The sequence below is a fragment of the Panthera uncia genome, chromosome E3 (assembly GCF_023721935.1).
Source record: "Panthera uncia isolate 11264 chromosome E3, Puncia_PCG_1.0, whole genome shotgun sequence".
Taxonomy (NCBI): Eukaryota; Metazoa; Chordata; class Mammalia; order Carnivora; family Felidae; genus Panthera; species Panthera uncia.
In genome coordinates, this window is record NC_064815.1 from 25,717,553 (window position 1) to 25,737,798 (window position 20,246).

At 55.8% G+C, this 20,246-nt stretch overlaps 1 protein-coding gene across 3 annotated transcripts in view; it reads right to left on the reverse strand.

The window, feature by feature from the left end:
* The window catches only part of CUX1 (cut like homeobox 1), a 365,928-nt gene that overhangs the window by 57,557 nt on the left and 288,125 nt on the right, over window positions 1-20,246 (reverse strand). For 2 of the 3 annotated variants that reach the window (XM_049638797.1, XM_049638796.1), the window contains exons 13-14: window positions 17,820-17,868; window positions 16,919-17,015 (exon numbers count right to left, since the gene is read on the reverse strand). In XM_049638797.1, coding sequence (XP_049494754.1) covers window positions 16,919-17,015; window positions 17,820-17,868 — 146 coding nt within the window. Of the gene's footprint in view, window positions 1-6,507; window positions 6,565-7,057; window positions 7,224-9,209; window positions 10,040-12,591; window positions 12,694-14,053; window positions 14,120-15,231; window positions 15,904-16,918; window positions 17,016-17,819; window positions 17,869-20,246 lie in introns of all 3 variants that reach the window. The other variant, XM_049638798.1, reaches the window with a different exon arrangement.

Genomic DNA, 20,246 nt, shown 5'->3' on the forward strand with positions numbered 1-20,246 from the left:
CTCCTGCATTTGCTGTGCCCGGCCTGCATCTCATCATTCTTGAAGGGTTAGCTCTAGAATGCCCAAACCCCTTGTCACCTGAGCTCAGCTGAGATAAGGCTGACAATTTTTGAAAGACATTAATTAGAAGGCAATTCACAGAGCACAGTTTCCTAGACCGTCTGGGCTGGCACAGGGGATATCTCGCTCTTGGCAGAGCAAGTTACTCCACTGCACCCAAGGTGAGGAAGGAACTTTCTAGGCCCTGGTGGGGCATTCCCTAAGCCCTGCCTCAGCTGAGGGCCCCAGGCCTGGTGGTTCTGGGGCACGTGCTCCTCGGGCTCACAGCCTCCTCAGCCTACCCTGTTTGAACAAGGCCCTTCCCCATACGGGGCCAAATGACCTTTGGGCTTTGGGCCATCATTGTCCACGTCCTCTCCCTCTCTGCCTCTGAGCCCCCTAAGGCTATCCTGTAGCCCTGGCCAATTTCTTCTTGAACTGTTCCCCCTCCCCCGCTGCACATATTCAGCCACTGCTAATGCCATCTCAGTGCCCTGCATCCTGGAGGCTATGCCACTGGCCGAGTCTCAACCCCTCACCTGCCCCTCCCACGGTCCAGTGGCGGGAAGTTCTTTCCTGCTTATTTCCTGGCTCCCTGTGGTCCAGCGGCTCAGCTCTGAGGTCAGGAGTTTCTTCCCTCCATCCTCTGATCTCTTCGGACGGGGTGGGTGAGAACTCAGGAGGGCTGTGCCACCGATCACGGGCCTCAGCCCCCCTCCTCTCAAGAAAGAGCCACCGGGGGGGGGGGGGTAGGGGTGAGGAGAAGCACTTTGGTAGGAGAGGCAGCAGGTACACATCGCAGGCCCAACACCTGCGATGGCAGGTGCGGGGCAGGTTGCCGAGGTCCCCCTGAAAGAGCACGGGGCCTCCCTTCTGTCCCACCGTCCACACTTTTCTTCTTCTTCTTCTTCTTTTTTTTAAGTTTATTTATTTATTTTGAGAGACAGAGAGAGTGAGTAGGTGAGGGGCAGAGAGAGAGGGGGAGAGAGAGAGAGAATCCCAAGCAGGCCCTGCACTGTCAGCAAAAGGAGCCGGATGCGGAGCTCGAACTCACGAACCGTGAGATCATGACCTGAGACAAAGCCAAGAGTCGGATGTTTAACTGACTGAGCCCCCCAGGCGCCCGCACACTTTTCTTCTTACCACACAAGCCTCAAGGCAGCACAGCCAACGGTAGACTACACACAGGAAAGACCAAATGCTCCCAGGATCTACTTTCCTACTGTCGTTTTAAAAGGAAAACAAACCAAAAAAAAGCCCTCTGCGTCAGGGGCTTCTCACCTTTTTCAAGGGTTCTGCACACACCACGTGCTTCCCTGTCTATGAACTTTGTACCTGCAATGTTTTCCTCCCTGACCCCTTAGCCCTTTACGGCCCAGTCCCTCCGTGGGGCTCCCTCAGCGTCGCGGGGCCTGCACCCACACATACCGACAATAGGAAGGCAGGCTGTGTCTGAATCCAGAAACCCGTCTTTTCTGACCTAGACCTTAGAACAGTTATTCCTTTATCATGGCGTTCTTGATATAACAAAGCATCCGAACGCAGGTTGCAACCAAGAAAGAAAGGCACGCACGGCACACTGAGTTCTCCCGGCCACACTGCGTCGATGAGTGGGCGCACAAGGCCGAGCCCCGAGCCAAATGATCAGCAGCGGCCCACCCTCTGCTCAGGGAAGGGCACTCTCTAGTTCACAGGTGGCTTTCCAGAATCCTCTTTTGTTTTCGGTCTGTTCTCTGTGGCCAGGTATAAATCAGTTATATACAAATCTTTTCAGGGGTTAGAAAAATTCTTCTTAGAGAGAACTGACAGTTACGATCACTGATTTATTTCGATGGAAGAGAAAGAAAAAAAAATCAAATCAAATCAAATCTAGTCTAAGGCACTAAACTGAGGCACTAAAACTGACAAGTTTTAGATACTGCCATGGAATTTTCTGGCGGTCCCTATTAACAAGCTATCCAAATGCCTGCCCGAGAATCCCACTGCTGAGTTCAAAGCACTAAAACCCCGGACAGATTTTCCTGGTCATCTCACGGGCACCAAGCAAGAGTCATTCTGCGTATTACACAGGAATGTTGGCCCGTCCCTAACCGGGGGCTGTGGCCACGGGTCTCTCCTGGGTGTGTGAGGCCACCCACGTTCAAGACACTGTGGCAGCTGTCTCCTCGGGAGGCAGCTGCCGCTCTGCTGACTGACAACAGTCAGCCATGGGATTCTCCACGGGTGCAGAGGACCCGGAACCCACCGCTCCTGACTCACACGCTGGGAAAAAAACTGGATGTTGCAGAATTAATCCGAGGAGACTGGGGCATGCTTTGGCTTATGCGGTTTGCAATAATCCATCTGAAGGGTGGTGTGGAAGCTTATTAACTGCAGTAACAAAATGCTTTCGTGTTCAAAAGTTACGCTCTGTAATGTAATGACTAACATCGCATCCAGGAAAATCTGTTCCTTTCCCTTTTTTTTCCCTCCCCCTTTTAGATTGTCTCTTGTCTCCTTCCTTCCCTTGGGGCAAAGAGATTAATCACACCAAGGAACTGTGAATATAAAATGAGCTGTAGGGAACGAAAATGGAAAAAAAAAAAAAAAACACACAAAAAACCCCAGCGGTTTACCAGATCGTATCTGCCTACCGATCTATGTACCTACCTACCTACCTACACACGTGCCCTCACACAACCCCCTTCCGTGCATCTTGAGGTTTTCTTCCCTTTAAAAGCAAGCCTGCTACCTGATCAGCAAGGACTGGAGGCCACACTCAGGGGAAACAGCCCTTACAGGGCCCCTCCCTTCATCCGTAAGTGCTTTCTTTTGCTTCCCCAGAGCATGGCAATAGCTAAGCAGCGAGGTCAGCTGATGCCTGGTACCTGGGATGGAAGACTGACAACAGGAAGAAGCAGAGAACCGATCCCCAAAGGACTATCTCCCAATAAGTTTGCCGTATTAGGTCAAACACGACCCCGTGCAGAACCACCGGCTCGCCTCCCCCAAGGCACTGGGAACTCCGAAAGAAGCCAACTCAAAAATGTTTGTAGGGAACTAGACTGCCTGGAAACCTCAACGAGTACCTGATCGGAAGTTCTGGCCTTTAAAAACCTATCTATCTACCTATCTATTAAAAGTTAACTCATGTGATCAACACAGGACTCTCTGCTCTATCTATCTATCTATTAAAAGTTAACTCATGTGATCAACACGGGACCCTCTGCTCTCCTAACTCTTCGTCAAGGCCCCAACAGCTTCCAAGAAAAAGCGCAGGCCGCCAGCAGAAAATGGCATTCACCCTCCTGACTGCCCGAGGCCATCACCCCAATGCTCAGATCATCAAAGGAACATTCAGGAATGGTTCCGTTCAAGAAGAGGAAGGGGTGATGTAATTAAAAGTTCGGTCTCTCTCTCTCTCTCTCTCTCTCTCTCTCTCTCTCTCTCTCCTCGTAAAGCTTATCAGCAAGCTTGACGTGCAGATCATTAAGGAAAACGGAGACCCCGAGGGGCAGCAGCGCCTGGCACAGAGAGGCAGGCAGGGAGCCTTTAGTGAGGCAAGCAGACTCCTGTGTCAGCAGCTTGCTGTTCAGATGAGTGAGGCCACTCCACTCCCGGGCATCTTATCGCCATGGTAACTGAGCACAGAGTCCTGCGCTGGGCCCACGCATTCTCTGCCGGGCAACTGTAGTCTCTCACTGCTGGGCCGTGGACAGAAGGCCGGGCTTCCAAAGCCCTTCCACACCCGGGAGGCTACTCTGGCCACTAGGCCGGCCCAGGGCCCGGGCTGCTCAGACGCAGAGTGTTTCTCCCCAGCATCCAGGAACCAACCAACCTAGGCTTGGAATTACCTTCCCACAGCCATCTGTTTCTACCACGCTGAGCCACCTCTGGCACGGGCCTCATGGAGTCACTGCCAAGGACAGCACCTTTCTGGGCCTGGGGGCCTTGGGGAAGGATTCCATGGTAGCCGCGGTGAGAACAGAGAACTCGAATCCTGGGGAAATCCTGGAACCGGAGGCTTTGCTAACGTGCCTCTGGGGCAGCACGGCTTCACTGGAGGCTTCCTCACAGACACTCATTTTCTACTCTGTCGAGGAAGATTCTGGCGTCCCCTCTGGGCATCCATCCCAATGATACAGCGATACTCATCATTACAAAATAATTCTCTTTTTCAAATCTAAATCCCACAAAGTGAAAAGCTCTGCTACTTTGACTTTTAGAAATACTCCTGAAAAGAGACCACTGGTAGTAAAGAAGTTTCACGCGAGAAAAACTACCACCCACAATCCTGCTGCAGTGATCATCTTTCTTTTAACGTCGACGAGCGCTTTTTCTCGTCTTTGCGATCCAGAGAAACGTTTTTGCTTAGCGACTGTCATATTAAAAAATTCGTACTTTCCTACAATGTAGGAAATATTTTTCCATCTTTTCCCCCACAATCCCCACAATGAGTGTTTCTACTGACGACTTCCCTATTGCTGACTGTCCATGGGTGCGATGGGCAAGCGGTCTATAATCCGTCGTCTCCCGTTTTGCCGGGATGACACAGGGAGAGGCCCGCCTGCCACCTCTTCACAGAAACTGCTGGAAAGTTCTTTGGTGCTCATTTTGATCCAGAGGCTCCCTGCCTCCGCCAATCTGCAGACTCTCCAAGAGTCTTACACATCGCTTTATTTTATAAAGTAATTTGACATCTTATTACAAATACCACTTACGTCCCTCTGAGGGGCCCAGCGTGGTTTCCCTATGTCGGAAATGTGACAAGAGACCTTCCAGCACAACAGCAAATACCTGCCATACGATAAAGAGCGAGAGGCCATTCTTCAAGGATGTGTTCGCACATGGAGAAGATTTTGGCATCGATCATGACTGACTAGGAGCTGCGGGAGAGCTCCTGTTTTCTTTAGGAACAAGTGATTTAAAAAAAAATTTTTTTTAAATGTTTTTGAGAGAGAGAGAGAGAGAGAGAGAGAGAGAGAGAGAGTATGAACACGGGAAGAACAGAGAGAGGGAGACACAGAATCTGAAGCAGGCTCCAGGCTCTGAGCTGTCAGCACAGAGCCAGACACGGGGCTTGAACTCATGAACCCTGAGATCACGACCTGAGCCGAAGGCAGAGGCTTAACCGACTAAGCCACCCAGGAGCCCCAGGAACAAGTGATTTTGATCTAAAATACGTTCGTCACGATCTGCCAAGTGTAGTCCTAACTCTGTTGGGCAGCAAATACTCTTGGAGAGTTTAAGGGGAGGCCAACTTTCCGCTGGGGCAAGAGGCGAGGCGAATTTTCCATGCAAACGTCTGTGAAGCTCTGGCACAAACAAGACCGTGCATTATTTGCCCTGATGTATCTGGGACGCGAGCCGGTGCTCTGTTAAGTTCTCTGGGACTCGCTACTTCAGTTGACCTACCCAGACATGAGGGGGGGAAGGAAGTACACGTGGTCCCTCTTCAGGTGGACAAACCACTCCATTCAGAGGTCCGGCCAAGAAGACCAACGATTTGGGTAAGACACCGACTTCCACCCCCCGTTTTGGTCAAAATCAAAGGGAAGCACCCAAAATGCAAACTCAACCAGGCCCTTTGCGGCTGACGCCCCGCTCGGGGCGCATCTGTGTGCAGTTCGGTGTCTCTCGGGCCGCTGCCCAGCTGTTCCGTGTGCTACGCATGTTTTCCCTCCTAAAACTTGCAGCAGGCTGGCGGGCTTCGTGCCCCTCCCTTAGCTCTGAGTTTTCAATGAATCGATGGGATATGGAGGCTAATCCGCGTGTTTAGAAAAATAAAAGCGAACAGAGGAGCAGCTCAAGACGCTGGCCGTTCCCGGAAGCCGGGCAGGCAAGGCTCCGAGCTCACGGAAGCGCGGGGTGGACGGGTGATGACGGCCAGGAGCACGGTGCCGCCGCAAGGGGTCCGCAGAGCAGAAACACCGGCTCAAAGGCCCCGGGGCTCCACATGCCAACCGGAAGGCGCCAGGTGCCTCGGCCGGCCGGCACTGCAGGCCTTCCACCACCCACCTCTAGGCTGGATTCCCACCCTCAGCCCTTACTGGCTTCCTTCGTCCCCATCCTTCTTGCTTGCAGGTGGCCCCAAGGCCTTCTGGATGGACTCAACTTTTGCCTGCCCATGACCCTGCCGGGAGAGGTCCAGCCCCCTCCTGTTAGAATGGAAGCGCCCGCGAGTGCAGAACCTATCTCTGACTTGGACCCCAGCCCCCGGTCCTGAGCACCTAGAAGCCACAGGCCGATGAAAGAATTTGGTGGCGAGCAGGAAAATGCTGGAGGAGACCCTCACGCGGCTGCTAACTCTCCCTGTGTCCATTAGAAACCAGGACCACGAGGAATCCAGTGTGCCAGCCGCATATGGTGTTTTCGGCTCACCGAATCCAGAACCAGGGATCCTCGGAGACCCCCCGCTACAGACCAGAGGACAGGGAAACGTAGAGGGAGGGAAGTATTTCACACAAAACAACAGAAATCGCTAGTTACCTGAGCTCACGCAGCCCTGCTGCTGGGGGTCCTGTAGTGACGTCACAGAATGGAGGACTGAATAAGACAAAGGGTTACAATTAAATGAGGAAACAAACCCCAGGGGTTTAAAACTTCCTAACGCACCGAGCATAGCAGAGCGTAGACGGCATAAAGTTCCCAAAGGTCCCGCTCCTTACAGGGGGGGCCAGAACTCGGGGTCCACGCAGGCAGAAGCTGGAGCCCGTTGTATCTTTCACCTCTGTGTCTCTGGCTGATTTCCTTTCCTGATTCCCTGATTTAGCTACTTGACTTTTACCTATATTTATGTACAAACAGCATTTTCCTAATTAGTAACTCATTTTCTGCTGCTTATAAAATTAGCTAGGCACAGCTTTCTGTCTCCGAAAAACTAAAGTCAGTCCCATGGCAACAGGTTGTGGAGGAAGGGGGCAGTTCTCCACCCCCAGGCGCCGGCCAACAGTCCAGGGCGCGGCTGGTGGCCTCACCACCCCCTGCATGCATTTCCCTTCCCCCCATCTGCAGGAGCCCAGGGAGGGGCTGCCCTTACCTGGCCCTTGCTGTTGCCCTTGGACAGGTAGGACACCCTGGCCCAGCTCGCCGTTCAGCCAGAGCTGCATCCGGATGAAGGGTTCTCGGCCTTTCTGGGTCAGCTTGCTCCAAGGCTTCGGCCGGGACAGCATGTCACTGACACTGCCCTGGGACAGGCCCAGTACCTGGTGGGGCAACCAAAGACATGCATCGGTGCCCAGGATTTAGTGTGAGACCACCAAATGCTTTAGTGATGCACACATGGCCACGGAGAGGTGGGGACGGATGACACCCAAGCGAGGGCTTCAGGGGCTGAGCGCGGAACCCCTGCCCGGGGGATGGCGCCAGCCTGGGGTTGGGGAATCAGCTTGTCACAGGCCCCGGCGGGCGGAGGCCCTGGCTTGGGGAGCCCCAGTTACAGTCACAGCTTTCTACTCCCAGGGAGAGGAGCGGTGGGAGGAGGAGGGGAGGGGATCTCGCCCAGGGCCTCCATCCTGCCAAGGCCTCAGGGGTGGCGTCCCGACAGCCCGAGGAGGAAGCGCTGAAAGCTTGCTCTTTGCCCGGAGGTGCCAGGAAAGGCTGAGGTGCCGGGGCCAAGGACCCCTTTAGTGGCCAGAGCGGCGGGGGCCGGCGGGGTGCGGGAGGCCGGTCTTCTTTGTGGCGCTGGGCCGGGCTGGCACCGAGAAAGGTTTGCTCTCTCAGACCGCATCCTGCTTGACAGTGGGGGCCCAGAGGTGAGCCGGCGGCGATGGGGGCGCCAGCCTGGGAGTGAAACTCACTGCAGACAACCGACAAATTGCACGTACATGCCCGAGTTTTCTTAACGCTCACATATGGCCATACATATGTATGGGCACAAACACCCCCCACAGGACACAGATGCAGCCCAGAGATATTTAGGGGCTGCGTTCGATCACTCTTTTGAAAAGTTCTCAAGTTCCAGAATAAACTGCACTCACGGGCCAAACAAGTTCAACGCTATTAAGTCTCTGCTAAATTTAAGGCATGAGCACAAATGTCTATTTAAATGTTCTCAAATGATATTTTTACAACACTGAACTAGAAATTTCAAGGGACTTGAAATTCTCATCCTCACTTCTATCCGCCCCATCACCTTTTGTAAAATCAGGACAAAGAAATCACAATCAGATATTGTAAGGATCCACCGCACGGTTCGGCGCAAACGCGGAGCGGAAGGCAGGACAATGCAGGGCAGGGAGGGCCGGGAGGCGGGAGGGGAGACCCCCGCGTGGGGGTTCCTCAGAGGCCACTGTCGACCTCACCACATACCCCTCGGGGAGGCTGCCTTTCAGGGGAGTGGAGCGCTTCTCCTTATGCTCACTAATGACTTAATCTGAAACAACGCTGGGGTATTATGTTTACCTTCTTTTTTACAGGCCTGGTAAATCCCCATTATCGAGAAACTGTTACCGGGAAGTGCCTGGCACAGAAAAGGTCTGGGGGCTCATTCAGAAATCACTGACTTTCGTGAGCCAGGGAGGGAAGGGGTGGAAGCAGGGGCTTTGCGGGCCAGTTGCGGGCATGGCAGTTGTGCCCGGGGCCACCTCTAGCTGTGTATTCTGGGCAGGTCACTTCACCGATCTGGCCGACAGGACCCAGGAAAATGCTGAATTGGGAGACAGGTACGATTACGCCTATCACATGACAGAAGCTTCTCCTGTCACATGCATCTTCCTTTTCTAGGTCTCTCTATGGGATCAGAGCTTTTTTGGCCAAACAAGCCTGCAGAGTCGTGTCTGGGCCACCCTGGGCAGAGAGACGGGACTTGAACTCCGGCACCGGCCGGCTGGGGGCATGTAGTTTCAACTTTCCTGAGCTGCACTTTCCTTATCTGTCAAATGGTGACTGTCTGCACCCTCACGTGTCACTGGGAGCCTAAAGGAGCATGGTGGGTGACACGGAGTCTCACCCCACGTCTCGCCCCAGGTGGGCGACACGGAGTCTCACCCCAGGTCTAGCCCAGAGTCTCGCCCCAGGTGGGGCGAACAGTGGAACATTCGTCGGCCGGCCTCTCCGAAGTCTGGGAGTGGGTAAATCTTTCTGCCCCGTGGCTCACTGAATGGGGTGACGGCCACGTCCTCCAGACAGATGCTGCCAGACAGCAGCGAAAAGAGATGAGAACACCCAGGTCCCCGAGTCCACCCCCTTACCTTCTCCCCGAAGATCCTTTGGCAGATGCCGTTCTTGGCCAGCTTCTCTTTCACCTGCCGGGTGAGCTCGATGGTGTCCACCTCCTGGTACATGTAGATCTCGTACTGCTCCGGGGTCAGCGGAGGGACCGAGGGCTTGGCGGGCTTGGACATGGGCACGATCGGGGAGGAGGGCAGGGGGCTGTTCTGGGGCGTCTCGCTGCGGCTGGCTCCGGTCAGGCTCAGCTCCGAGCTCTGGGAGTACGGCGACTCGGCACTGGGCCACTCCTTCCAGTACTCTGACGACGAGGGTCCCTGGAGCTGGCCGCGCTCCGCCCGCGGCTGGCCGCCACCGCCCTTCTCCTTCGCGCTGCTGGCTTCTTCCAGCTTGGTGTCCTCGGGAGGAACGGCGCTCTTCCTCTCCGGCTGGACGGTGCTCCACCAGTGGTCCTTCCACACGCCGCTGCGGCCCAGCTCGTTCTTCACGTGTCTCAGGACGCCCTGTGCAGACTCGGCCGCTCCCTGGAGGTCCAGCCCGGGCGCGTCCTGGGACTCCTTTTTGAGGGCCGGGGGGTTGGGCAGAGCGGAGGCGCCGGCGTCGGGGGCGGACGGGGGCTTCTTCAGGGAGAGGGCGAGCGGAGGGTAGCTGGACACGGACGACATGGGCGAGGAGGGTATCAACTTGGGGGTCAGGATGGCAATGTCGGCCTGGGACAGTGGCGCTGGCTTTAAGGCGGGGTCGAGGGCGGCCTGCTGGGCCTCCATTTCGCGGCGGGCCTGCTGCAGGATGGAGCGGATGGCGTCGTCCGAGCTCCCGCTGCTGGATGCGGAAGAAGGCTGGGCCGGCTCTGCTGCACGGAGCAAACACGGAGGTGAGATGGCGGCGGGACCGTCCCCAGCGGGTGGGAACGTGCTGCTTTCCCTCCGCTCTGGTCTAACCTGCCCCGCCCACAACACGCGGATTAGCCGGGAGACCCGAGCTGCTCTGCCCTGCCATCGTTTCCTATGTCAGCGAACCACGCGTGCGTCTGTCCGGGCAGGGACGGACAGACTAACATCACGGCTCCGAGACCGCTGGCCTCTATTTCGCACCATCTGAGAGGGTTCATTATCCTGGGGTGTCACGGGGGGGGGGGGGGGGGGGAAGCGGGCCAACACCCGGGGATGTGCCGTCATCCCTGGTGATTTTTTTTTTTTTTAATCCTTGATGATTTGTAAGCAGTATTTTTGTGCGCTAAATTCCAAAATTGTAGTGGTTTCGTCAAACTTCAGAAACCTAATTTCTGTTAACGGTTGTGGTGTGAGACCAGAGAGTCTCCAGTGATAAACGGCCGCGTCTGGGTTGGCTCACATTTATTTTCCTCTGGGCAGGGGACGGTGGTGTGGCCAGCAATAGAGAGCCCCAGGATGGTGGCGGGGGACAGCGGGTAGGCCCTGGTCCAGAACCGGGGGCTGCGACCTTGGGGGGATCGCGGGGCACTGCTAGGCCTCAGGATTTCCGTCTGCAAGCTTGGGATGGGTACTGGTCTAGATCAAGGGCTCCTGACTAGGGCTGTGCCCCAGAACCGCCCATTGGGCTTGTTAAAACGCACATGCCCAGGCCCCAGCCCTGAAGTGGCTGACTGAGTAGGCAGGTGGGGGCCTGGACCAGCACCGCATTTAAAAAAAATTTTTTTTAAAGTTTATGTATTTCGAGAGAGACAGAGAGAGCGAGTGGGAAGGGACACAGAGAGAAAATCCCAAGCAGGCTCCTCACTGTCAGCACAGAGCCCAATGTGGGGCTCGAACTCATGAACTGTGAGATCATGACCTGAGCTGAAACCAAGAGTTAGACACTCGACCAACTGAGCCACCCAGGCGCCCCAGCACCCAGCGCTCCCAGATGACTGTGGAGCAAGGCCCTGGCTGAGAAGCACGGAACTGAACCCCGCCCCCACACCTGCTCCAACTCTAAGACACCTTCACGTCTGGGGGAAGGAATCACATTAAGCCGGCTCCTTACCCACGTTAATGGGGCCGAAAAATGCTTCAGATACCAGAGACAACCTTTTAGGCCTCTCGGGGACTTGGTTTCATTGGGTGACAGAAGGCCCTCCTCCTCTAGCGCACACGACCGGGGGCAGGCAGGCACAACTGCGGCTCGCGGAAGGGGGCAGGGCATGGCTCGAGCCACCCCTCAAAGTGGGCCTTTCCGCTCTCAATTTGGGGCTATCTCCCCCTGCAGGGGGGCCCGGCCAAGCTTCTCGGCTGTTCAGCCACCCGACGAGGGGCCGGCTTAAACGTCCACTCTGGTCTTGAGAGTAGGAACCGCACCAGAGGGAAGGTCCACCTACGGTCAGGCTTGAGGCCTCACAGGCCAGTCCCCCACCCACCACTCTGGGGTCCCTGCAAGGAGGCAGAGGGGAATGTGCCGGGACAGAGCTGAGGGACGAGGATTTGCATCTAGGACCTGCCATTTAATGTACCTGGGCATACCGTTCTCCCTTGGAGCCCGAGTTTGCTAATCAAGCATAACAGGATAACAAAATCCATCTTCCGGGGCGGTGGTGAGGACTCGGTTTGAGTAGGATGGGGGGCGGGTAAAGACCCAAGCCCAGGCCTGGTTCCCAGAAGGGAGCCCCGAGCTCACCTCTGAATACGTCATGTGGGAATGGGGTGGCCTGGGGACAAGGCCCAGTGATCAGGGGAGTGACCGGGTGGCGGCCCGTCCTCAGCTGCCACGGCTGCCCGTGGCCAGGCCTGGCGGGAGCCCAGTGGCCAGGTCTGCGGTGGAAGGGCTCTGCAGAGCAGGGGTTTCGTGGGGACGGGGTGGGTGTGTGTCCATACGTTGAACCCCAGAGCGAGAGAAGTCAGGCACTCAGTCTCCTCTCCGGCAGAGGGTCTGAGCTGAACCTACAGCACCGTGTGCCTCTCAATTCCAACTCAGCGGGGGCGCGGGAGCTCCGAGGGCCGGTTCCTGAGGCCGACCTCCTGCACTCAGACACCCCTCCCCAGCCGCGTTCATCCCATGAAGGAGCTTAGGATTTATTTTCTGGCCGCTCTTTTTCAGTGCTTAGTCAAGTATATATCCAAATAACGAAGCCTGGATGGCATTTAAAGAAGGAAATCTGATACCAACTACTTGTTCACTTGTTTAAGTCAAGGAGAGTCTAGGCCGAAGGTACGTTCTTGAGTCAAGTGCTAGGAAATGACATTATAAAAAGAGCGGTCACTAGTGGCAACATTCAGATCACACAGACCTGTTTCCCTCCGTGCTTGCCCAAATGCCTGAAAACATACACTGTTGTTTTTGTTTTCGTTTTTTTTTTTTTTTTTTTTTTTAAGATTAATTACTGCTAACCAGAACCCTTAGGACAATTCTTCTGAGTTTGGAAGGCAGTGGTCAAAAAAGTGGAATCCGTACCGGTTTTCTGCACCTGCAGCTCTCTTTTGGCTTGTTCCAGGATGGACTTGATTGCTTCATCGGACCCGGTCTCGGAGGCTCGGATCCGGGTCGTGATGTTACCTGCAGGGAGAAGCCATACCAATGACATCAAGCCCACCCGTGGAACAACAACCAAAAAATCAGTGCTGCACGAAGATGTCATTCTGATCAATAGCTCCCGAGTTGAGGCCGGTGACGGTTACGGAGGCAGGCGTGGCCTCCCCTTTACCCGTATCTGCTGTGCGTGCAACTTCACAGCAGGTACTGAGGCCCCGCGCAGGAAGGGCTCCTGCTGAATCTCCCTGGTGTTATCTGGCCAGCGGTACAAGCTCTCACGTTTACCCAAACTGGACGGCACCCGTGGGCTGGGGCCAGGGAGAGCACATCACTTAATCCGGCACAAAAACAGACGAGGGATTAGAAGGCAGTGGTGCCCGCGAGCCCTTTAAACGCAGCCTCAACGGCTGTCTTGGCCTGGGACTACGCTCGAGGTTCTGTGCATCTGTGGGACGCCGGGATCGCAAAGAGCAGAGATGGGAGAGGAGGGGGCAGGGCTGAGGCTGATCGCCTATCGGTCATTTGCACGTACAAGGTGAAGAGGGTGAAGATTTAACATTTCGGCTCTATCATCCCATGCCGGGTCTTAAAAATTCGTGAACGAGGACAGAAGCCTGCAGAGATTCCCTCCAGGGCAAGAATTCCGTCTCTGGGTCACAGGGGGACGCTCTGCAGAGTAGCCACGTGCACAGAGGCACCGAAGCTACTGCGGCCCGGGGGGCGGGGGCGGGGGCGGGGGGGAGCTGGCCCCAGTTCTTTCTGGAAGCCTTCCGCGTGTTTTCATCCTCCACTTCCCTGCTAAGTAAGGCCACCGCCGCACCAAACCACTGCCAGACAAGCACACCGCTGGGGCGCGGCCCCTGTGAAGATGCAGCGCCCAGGAGCACAGTGGGGGTTGGCTCGCCAGGGCCCAGAGGAGAACCGATAATGACACTGGGGATCTGTCCACTCCGTAGCACCTTTAACGTATTTCAGAGTTAAAAGGAAGTACGAGGAAGCAGCAGTATCTCATTGCCTCGGTCACCTGATTTTTCTCAGAGCGAAAGTCGTTAGCTCTTGGCTGCTTCTGAGAAAACGGGGAAAGGTGTAATTTGCACCTGAGCGGGGGGGCTGGGCTGGTCCGGGGTGGGGGTGGGGGTGGGGGCTGGTTCTTAGCGGTGCTTCCCCGCCTCACCTCTTGCGCACCCAGTAGGGTGCGGGCAGCTGGGGAGGAAGGGACCGTGCGTACTTGAACCCGTGCTTTGTTTTATACTTACTAGCTGTTTTTCCATCAGGTTCCAGGCCAGAATCACACTGCACAGTTTTAACCCAAATGCACAGCTAAGGACATGCTGCTTCCTAGGTTTTTACTAACTGCAAAGAAAAACACCTGCCTGCGACATACCTTCAGACCCATTTCTTCGTTTCGGTACTTCCTGAAATAGTCTGTTCAGGCTCTGGCCTGGATTCTCTGTTGAAAAACAAGTGTGGTAAGAACAAAACAATCAGGGGGACGGTGGCGTTGACGATATGGGCTGTGTGACATGACGTCTGAGCCTCCTGTCACTACAGAAAGGGCTCAGGGCTTCCTGTACACCTCGGGAGGTACTAGAAACTTCGAGAGGCCCTTCCCTGGCCGGCCGGCCCGCAGAGGCCAAGGCCCTGCTGTGGAAGATCAGACAGACCTAAGGAGTGGCCCACGGCACCGAAGCCGTGAGGGTCAAAGGGAGGGGGCACCGCCTGCCGCCGAGCGCGTCGCCCACCAGCCCCCGGCACAAAGCTCACATTAATCATCCAAAGACAGTCAATTTCAGTTAACATCGCCACAGAAAGCTCAACGTGCCCTGTGCAAATCGACGCTCCTGAAAGCGTCTCCCTTCCCTGTTTGCTGCGTCTCCAGTGTGTCTGGTAAGACTACCCTTCTCCACCACTGCTGGTCGAGCGGAATGATCCCGTCGTTCGGGAGGGAAGGGGATTCTTTCCATCAGGGATAGGAGTGGCTGTCATATTTGTGGAGGGTGGGGGAGGAAGGCGGTTTTCATAGAGCTTTCACGGATCTTACTCAAGGCAGGCTGGTGTCTGGCTGGTTTCGGCTAAAGGAACCACTAATGGAAGGTCACACCGGGAGAGAGCTGGCCACGGGACACACCCCCCGTGTGCGTGGGAAGAGGAGGGGCACGTGGCTGCTACGCTCTCCCCGCCGGCTGCTGCTGCTGTGCTGGGGCCGGGCGCTACCCGAGGGCTCCTCCCACGTGAGGCCAGCGCCCACTGCCAATCGGACCGCTGGACGCGACACGCGTCGGGACGCTGTACAGGATGCGATTCCGTCCGATTTGACGGGTGGCGCTTTAGTTCTGAGTTTACTACATGCGGGGCGCTGAGCGAGTGTCAGAGGCCAGGCCCCCCGTATCTGTCGGCTCCGGCTCATGCCGCCGACCTTCGGACCCCAGAGATGGTAGCGGCGAACGGAATTTTACCTGCTGTGACGCACGGACGTTTCAGCTCACACACACGCGCACGCGCACTCACACACAACTCCGTGCCGGGCTCGCACGCTGGCACCACCCCGCGAGAGCCTCTCACCTCTTTGTCTGCCTTGGATGCTGCGAAGAGCCAGGATGTTCTGCTCGTCCGAGAGGAACTGCTTCATCTTGTGAAAGGGCTCCTTGCCGCGAACGGTCAGTTTATTCCATGGCTTGGGCCGGGCCAGAATCTCGCTCACGGACCCCTGAGACAGTCCCAAGACATAATGTCCGAAAATGCGCTGTCCGATATTGTGCTTGATCAACTGTTCCTTCACCTGCCGGGCGATTTCCGCAGTGTCTATCTCCTCGCCCTCGGAGACGCTCCCAGCACTTTCTGACTGGCTGGGAGACGGGGCCATGCCATTTACATCTGGGCTTTGTTGTAATGGACTTTGGGAAGATATGGAGTTTGTGCTGTATGGACCTGTTGAAAAAATCACGCTTGTGCTTCCTGCTTCCTGCATGGCCTTGGAGTAGAAGGACTGCATTAGCTGTCGCTGGAGGAGAGAGTTTAGTGCAAATTTTCCCGTAGAAGCCAGGGGCAGGCTGGGGCTTGCCAGGGATGAGCTGAAAAAGTCTTGCGTTAACCCCGTTGGTGAGAACTGGTGTGTACCATTAGTATTTGAAGCCTGCTCCCCCGTGTTGCGGGGCAACTGAGGAGGAGGGGAGGCCGGCAAAGGTCCAGGACGCTGACTCTCAGGCTGGTCTTTCCCTTTTCTCCTGGCTGACCCTACAAGGAAGGGCAAACATAATGCATTATGGGGGATTCAAAAGGGAAAAAAAACCAAGACCAAAATGCAGAGTTTGCCCCACAAAAGGGAAAAAAAAAAACCAAAAAGTGCAGATTTTACAAGGGCCAATGAGGTGTGTTGGTCTGTTTTTCAATTGAATTTTTAAATTAGCCAAACGAGGCCCCCCGAAACAAGCAACATGCATTTCATGTTTGCACCTTTCTTGTACGTTGCAGCCTGGAGAGTCCCCTCGACATAGATTTAAAGTCCTAAAGTGACAAGGAGCCGGTACCACACACAGTAAAGAGTCGACAGGTCGCGGGGCCTCTGATTGGGCCGCTAGCATTCGAGCTATTACCAGAAGGGCCCCACCTGAGGAGCAGCAAACACTGACATTTTGGGACCAACGGGTTCTCTCACACCACTTGCTCTGAGGCGAATGCACTGTACCGAGTCCACTCGATCGAAGGCACGCACATTTTAAGAACGAAATATCATCGGAGCCCGAGACACTGTTAAACGGTTTACCAGCTGCCAAAACCAGAAGCAGTCAGTGACGCCACCATTTTGGGACGAGCAAAGAAAGGCTAAGGATGGGGGATGCGCTCCCAAGGAAAACCTGACGAAGGAAGAAAAGCTCCACTGAGGCTGGAAGGGCCGGGCCTCCGCAAGCAGCCCCGGAAAACACCACAAGAGAGAGGCCGCACAACTGGGAAAAGACCAGAAAAGCCAACATCCTCCGAGTGTCCCTCCTGGATGTCCTGCAACACTGGCTCTAACTGACCTCCGCAGGCGCTCTGCGGCCACACATCCGGCCTTGACCAACTTTAAGCGGGGCGGGGAGGGGAGGGGAGGAGCAGTGAGGAGGACCAGGAGGAGACCAAGCACTCATTAGTCAAGGCTGTCATCAACCGGTGATGTTCCCGTCATGCATCGGCCCAGACTCACGGTTCACCTTCCTCTTCCTTGACCCCCGGAAGGGACCAAGCACGGCACGCGATGCCGTCCACCTACCGCTCAGGTCGCTGTTGGAGATGCGCAGCGCGGCATTCTCGGACTGCAGCGAGCGGTTCTTCTCCAGCAGCAGCACCTCCAGGGGCTTGGATGCGTCCTAGATGGGGCAGAGCAGGGCTCACCGCGGGGCCGGCCACCCTCCCGCTCCCCGGGGCCACCAGAACCCCACACCCCCTGCTCTGATGGCTCGTGCGCCCGACTCGGCTGACTCCGATACGTTACAGAGGTCTGCCTTCCCCTGAAGATGGTCACGCGCACGTGGGAAACGCTCGAGTCCCTTTCCAAAGGAATGCGTTCCACCTGGAGCTTTTACGTCTTCTTTTACGTCCACGCGGCTTCTAGACAACTAATCATGCTCTATTCCGTCCCCACGTCCAGGGGGTCTAGACCTGTGCCTCATCGGGCATTAGAACTGGCTGTCCGAAGGTCACTGCAGAGGTTGCCCGCCCCAAAGGGTCAGCTGCCGTCTGGGCATCAGGAGTGGGCTTCTGTTTGGTGCCTCAAAGTCTACGCGGCCACCAGGTAGACAATGTGCCGCTGTCATCTTGCCCCGTCCCTTTTCCACGTGAGGCAGCAGATAATAAAAGCCAGTCCATTTTGGGCGGGTCTCTGACATAATCTCAGACTGTTTTTAGCCATGTTCTTAGTGCCCGCCCGAGTTAAATCACAGTGTCACGTGAACTGAGTTACCAGTTTGGAAAACACTGACTCTTCTCTTCTTGCCTCTTTTTACATTAAAGATAACGTGCCTGAACTTGCTTAAGGTTCCTGAGAAATTGCTCGTCAGCTGCAGGTGGGAGGTTTCATAGACATTTCGAGCTCGTGATGCTCGCCCGGGGACGGACGAGTGAGCACGGCGAGCTGACCCTCGCACACACTGAAAGCAAATGAGACCGTGTACCTGTGTCCCAGCTCCCTCGGACGGTGCAAACTCCATGGATTTCAGAATGCTGTGAAGAGCAAGACAGAGCAGTCATTTCCCCCGTGTACCTTTGACGACCGCCACACTCACGAGCACTGACATCAGTTTCCTGCACTCCAGGAACCGAGGAACCGAGAGCTCTAACCACCTCCCTGGCAGCATTATCATCTGATAGTGTCTCTAGAATAGCTATTCAACTAGCAGTTGGCCCGCAAAAGTTTCTTGCCCAGCATGTAAATCATTCCATATGGAATCACACCAGGGCTGTTCAGAGTATAATTTTAAAGTTGAACACAGACATAACATTGTTGCAAGTGGAATGTATTTGTCAAGCGTACAGGGAATGTTAAGGTTGTAAGAAGGAAGCCAGGGAGAGAAAGCTCATCCCTCCTACCTGCTCCCGGGGCCAGACGCTCGCTTGGTGCCTGGCACCTGGGCCCCGGGGGAAATGGTCAAAGAGCAAGGTCCCAAGTTGGATGGCTCAAAGGCTGGTCGCAGACCTACTCTGTAGCCCCTGGCGGTGTGGGGGAGCAGGACTATTTCTCCTTTGTCCTCCTTATCACTGAAATCACTTCGTCCAGGCCTGTTTCAACAAGTCCCACAGCCGAGTTGAGTGCAGGTGCCCAGAACCACTATTTAAGGGGACACCCTTTCCTTTCTGTGAGTCCACGTGGCCCCAGGAGCTCGGGAAGGTGAGTGAGAGCCTCCGTAGTCCCAGGCAGTGGGCCACCTGTGCTCTCCCAGAGTTCTTACGGCTGTGACTCTGGCCCCTGCCCTCTTTAAGCTCCACGGAAGTGTCACAGAGAGAGCATGGTGTAAAAATGCCCAGGGCCCCAGGAGACCACGCTCTGCCATTGCCACCGTGGCAGCCAGTAAGGAGCTGACGGCTTAGTTTATCTGTGGTTATATCTTCAGAGTGGCCCTCGTCACGTAGACTAACAAAACAGGAACGGAAGAGCAGCTGCGGGGAGGGGTGGAGCGGGGGGGAGGGAACCTCATAATTTTATTTTATGGTGAGCTATTGAAAATAATAAGAACTCGGGGCCCCACTGCATCAGCCGGGAGAGAAGTGACGAGCAGTCTGGAACTTGTCTTTTTTTATGGCCTTCGTGTGCGCAACTATATTCTTGTCTGAGATCTTTAACATCGTGTAACAAAAGACCGGAGTGAGTCTATGAGCGTAGACCCCAAACACCAGTATCTTTTCAATTTATTCAGCAAATCTTTACCGATGACCTATTAGGTGCCTGGCACTCGGGAGGATCGGAGCCACTCTGCCCCTCACCCGTGTGGACTCCGTCGGCTGCCATGTGCTTAGAAGACAAAATCCAAAGAGTGTGTGAAAGTGAAAACCTGGTGGGTCCCTCTGGCGGCAGAAATCCCATTGGGTTGGAGACGGGGTCTGTCTCAGGAGGAGTCAGTGTCTCACAAAGGCCTGGAAGGAGCAGGGTATTTTACAGACCACCAAGGTGGGCAGGGAGCCCGCGGAGGGGACGGGTATGGGGACTGAGGCGTGTGGTTGGGAGGGCACTTGGGTTGAACACATTTCAGCAGCAAAGCCATCCCAATGGGGCGTTCGGATGCAGATGTGGGGCTGAGGTGGGGCCTTGGTGCGCGCAGGTGCGACAGAAAGGGCCTCCAGGAATACGGGTGCGGTTCTGGGAGGGGCCGGGGGCCGGCGTGCAGCGGCTGGGCTGGGGGCGAAGGCCTTCGCATCAGAGTTTTCTGACTCGACACTAGAAGGCACACAATGTTTCCTTTTGCGTGGGAGGAAGAGAGGGAGGAGGGGACGTGGGGACGGGAGAGGCAGATCTAGAAGGCCGGACGGGTAAGTAACGAACGCCCCACGGCCGGATCTGCGTGTCGGCAGGTGTACGGGTGGCCACGGAGGGGTTGCGAGGCTGCCTGTGGCCAGAGGGGGCGAGACTGTGCAGGGAGAGCTGCGCTGGGCGTGGGGCTGGGGAGCCGCCTGCAGGCAACTCCCTTGGGAGGCCGGAAGCGTTCGTGGCCCAGCCAGGGCGACGGGAGACCTGGTGGCAAGAAGGTCGAAGAGGCCTTCCCGTGGGCATTTTTGGCAAACCCGAGGGATCATTAAGAATACAAAGAACAGCATGGCGAGGGGGTGTGGCCTATTTTAAAAGGAGAAGTTAAAAATGTCAGCAAGAGAGAGGAGCTGGTGGGTTGGCAGGGGAGGGGGAGGGGGAGGGGGCCCGAGGTGCAGGGGGAGGGTCAGCCCGGAGAGGCGGGAGGGAGATGCCAGGATCAGAGTGGGGATCCGGAGGCCAAAGGGGAGGCTGCGGGACGCCAGGAGGTCTGCGGAGGGGTTGGCAGGGAGAAGGACCCTCATTCCAGCAGCAGTGGAGAGCACAGGCCTGGAGGGCCGGGTGGCTGTCTTCGCAGTGTTTG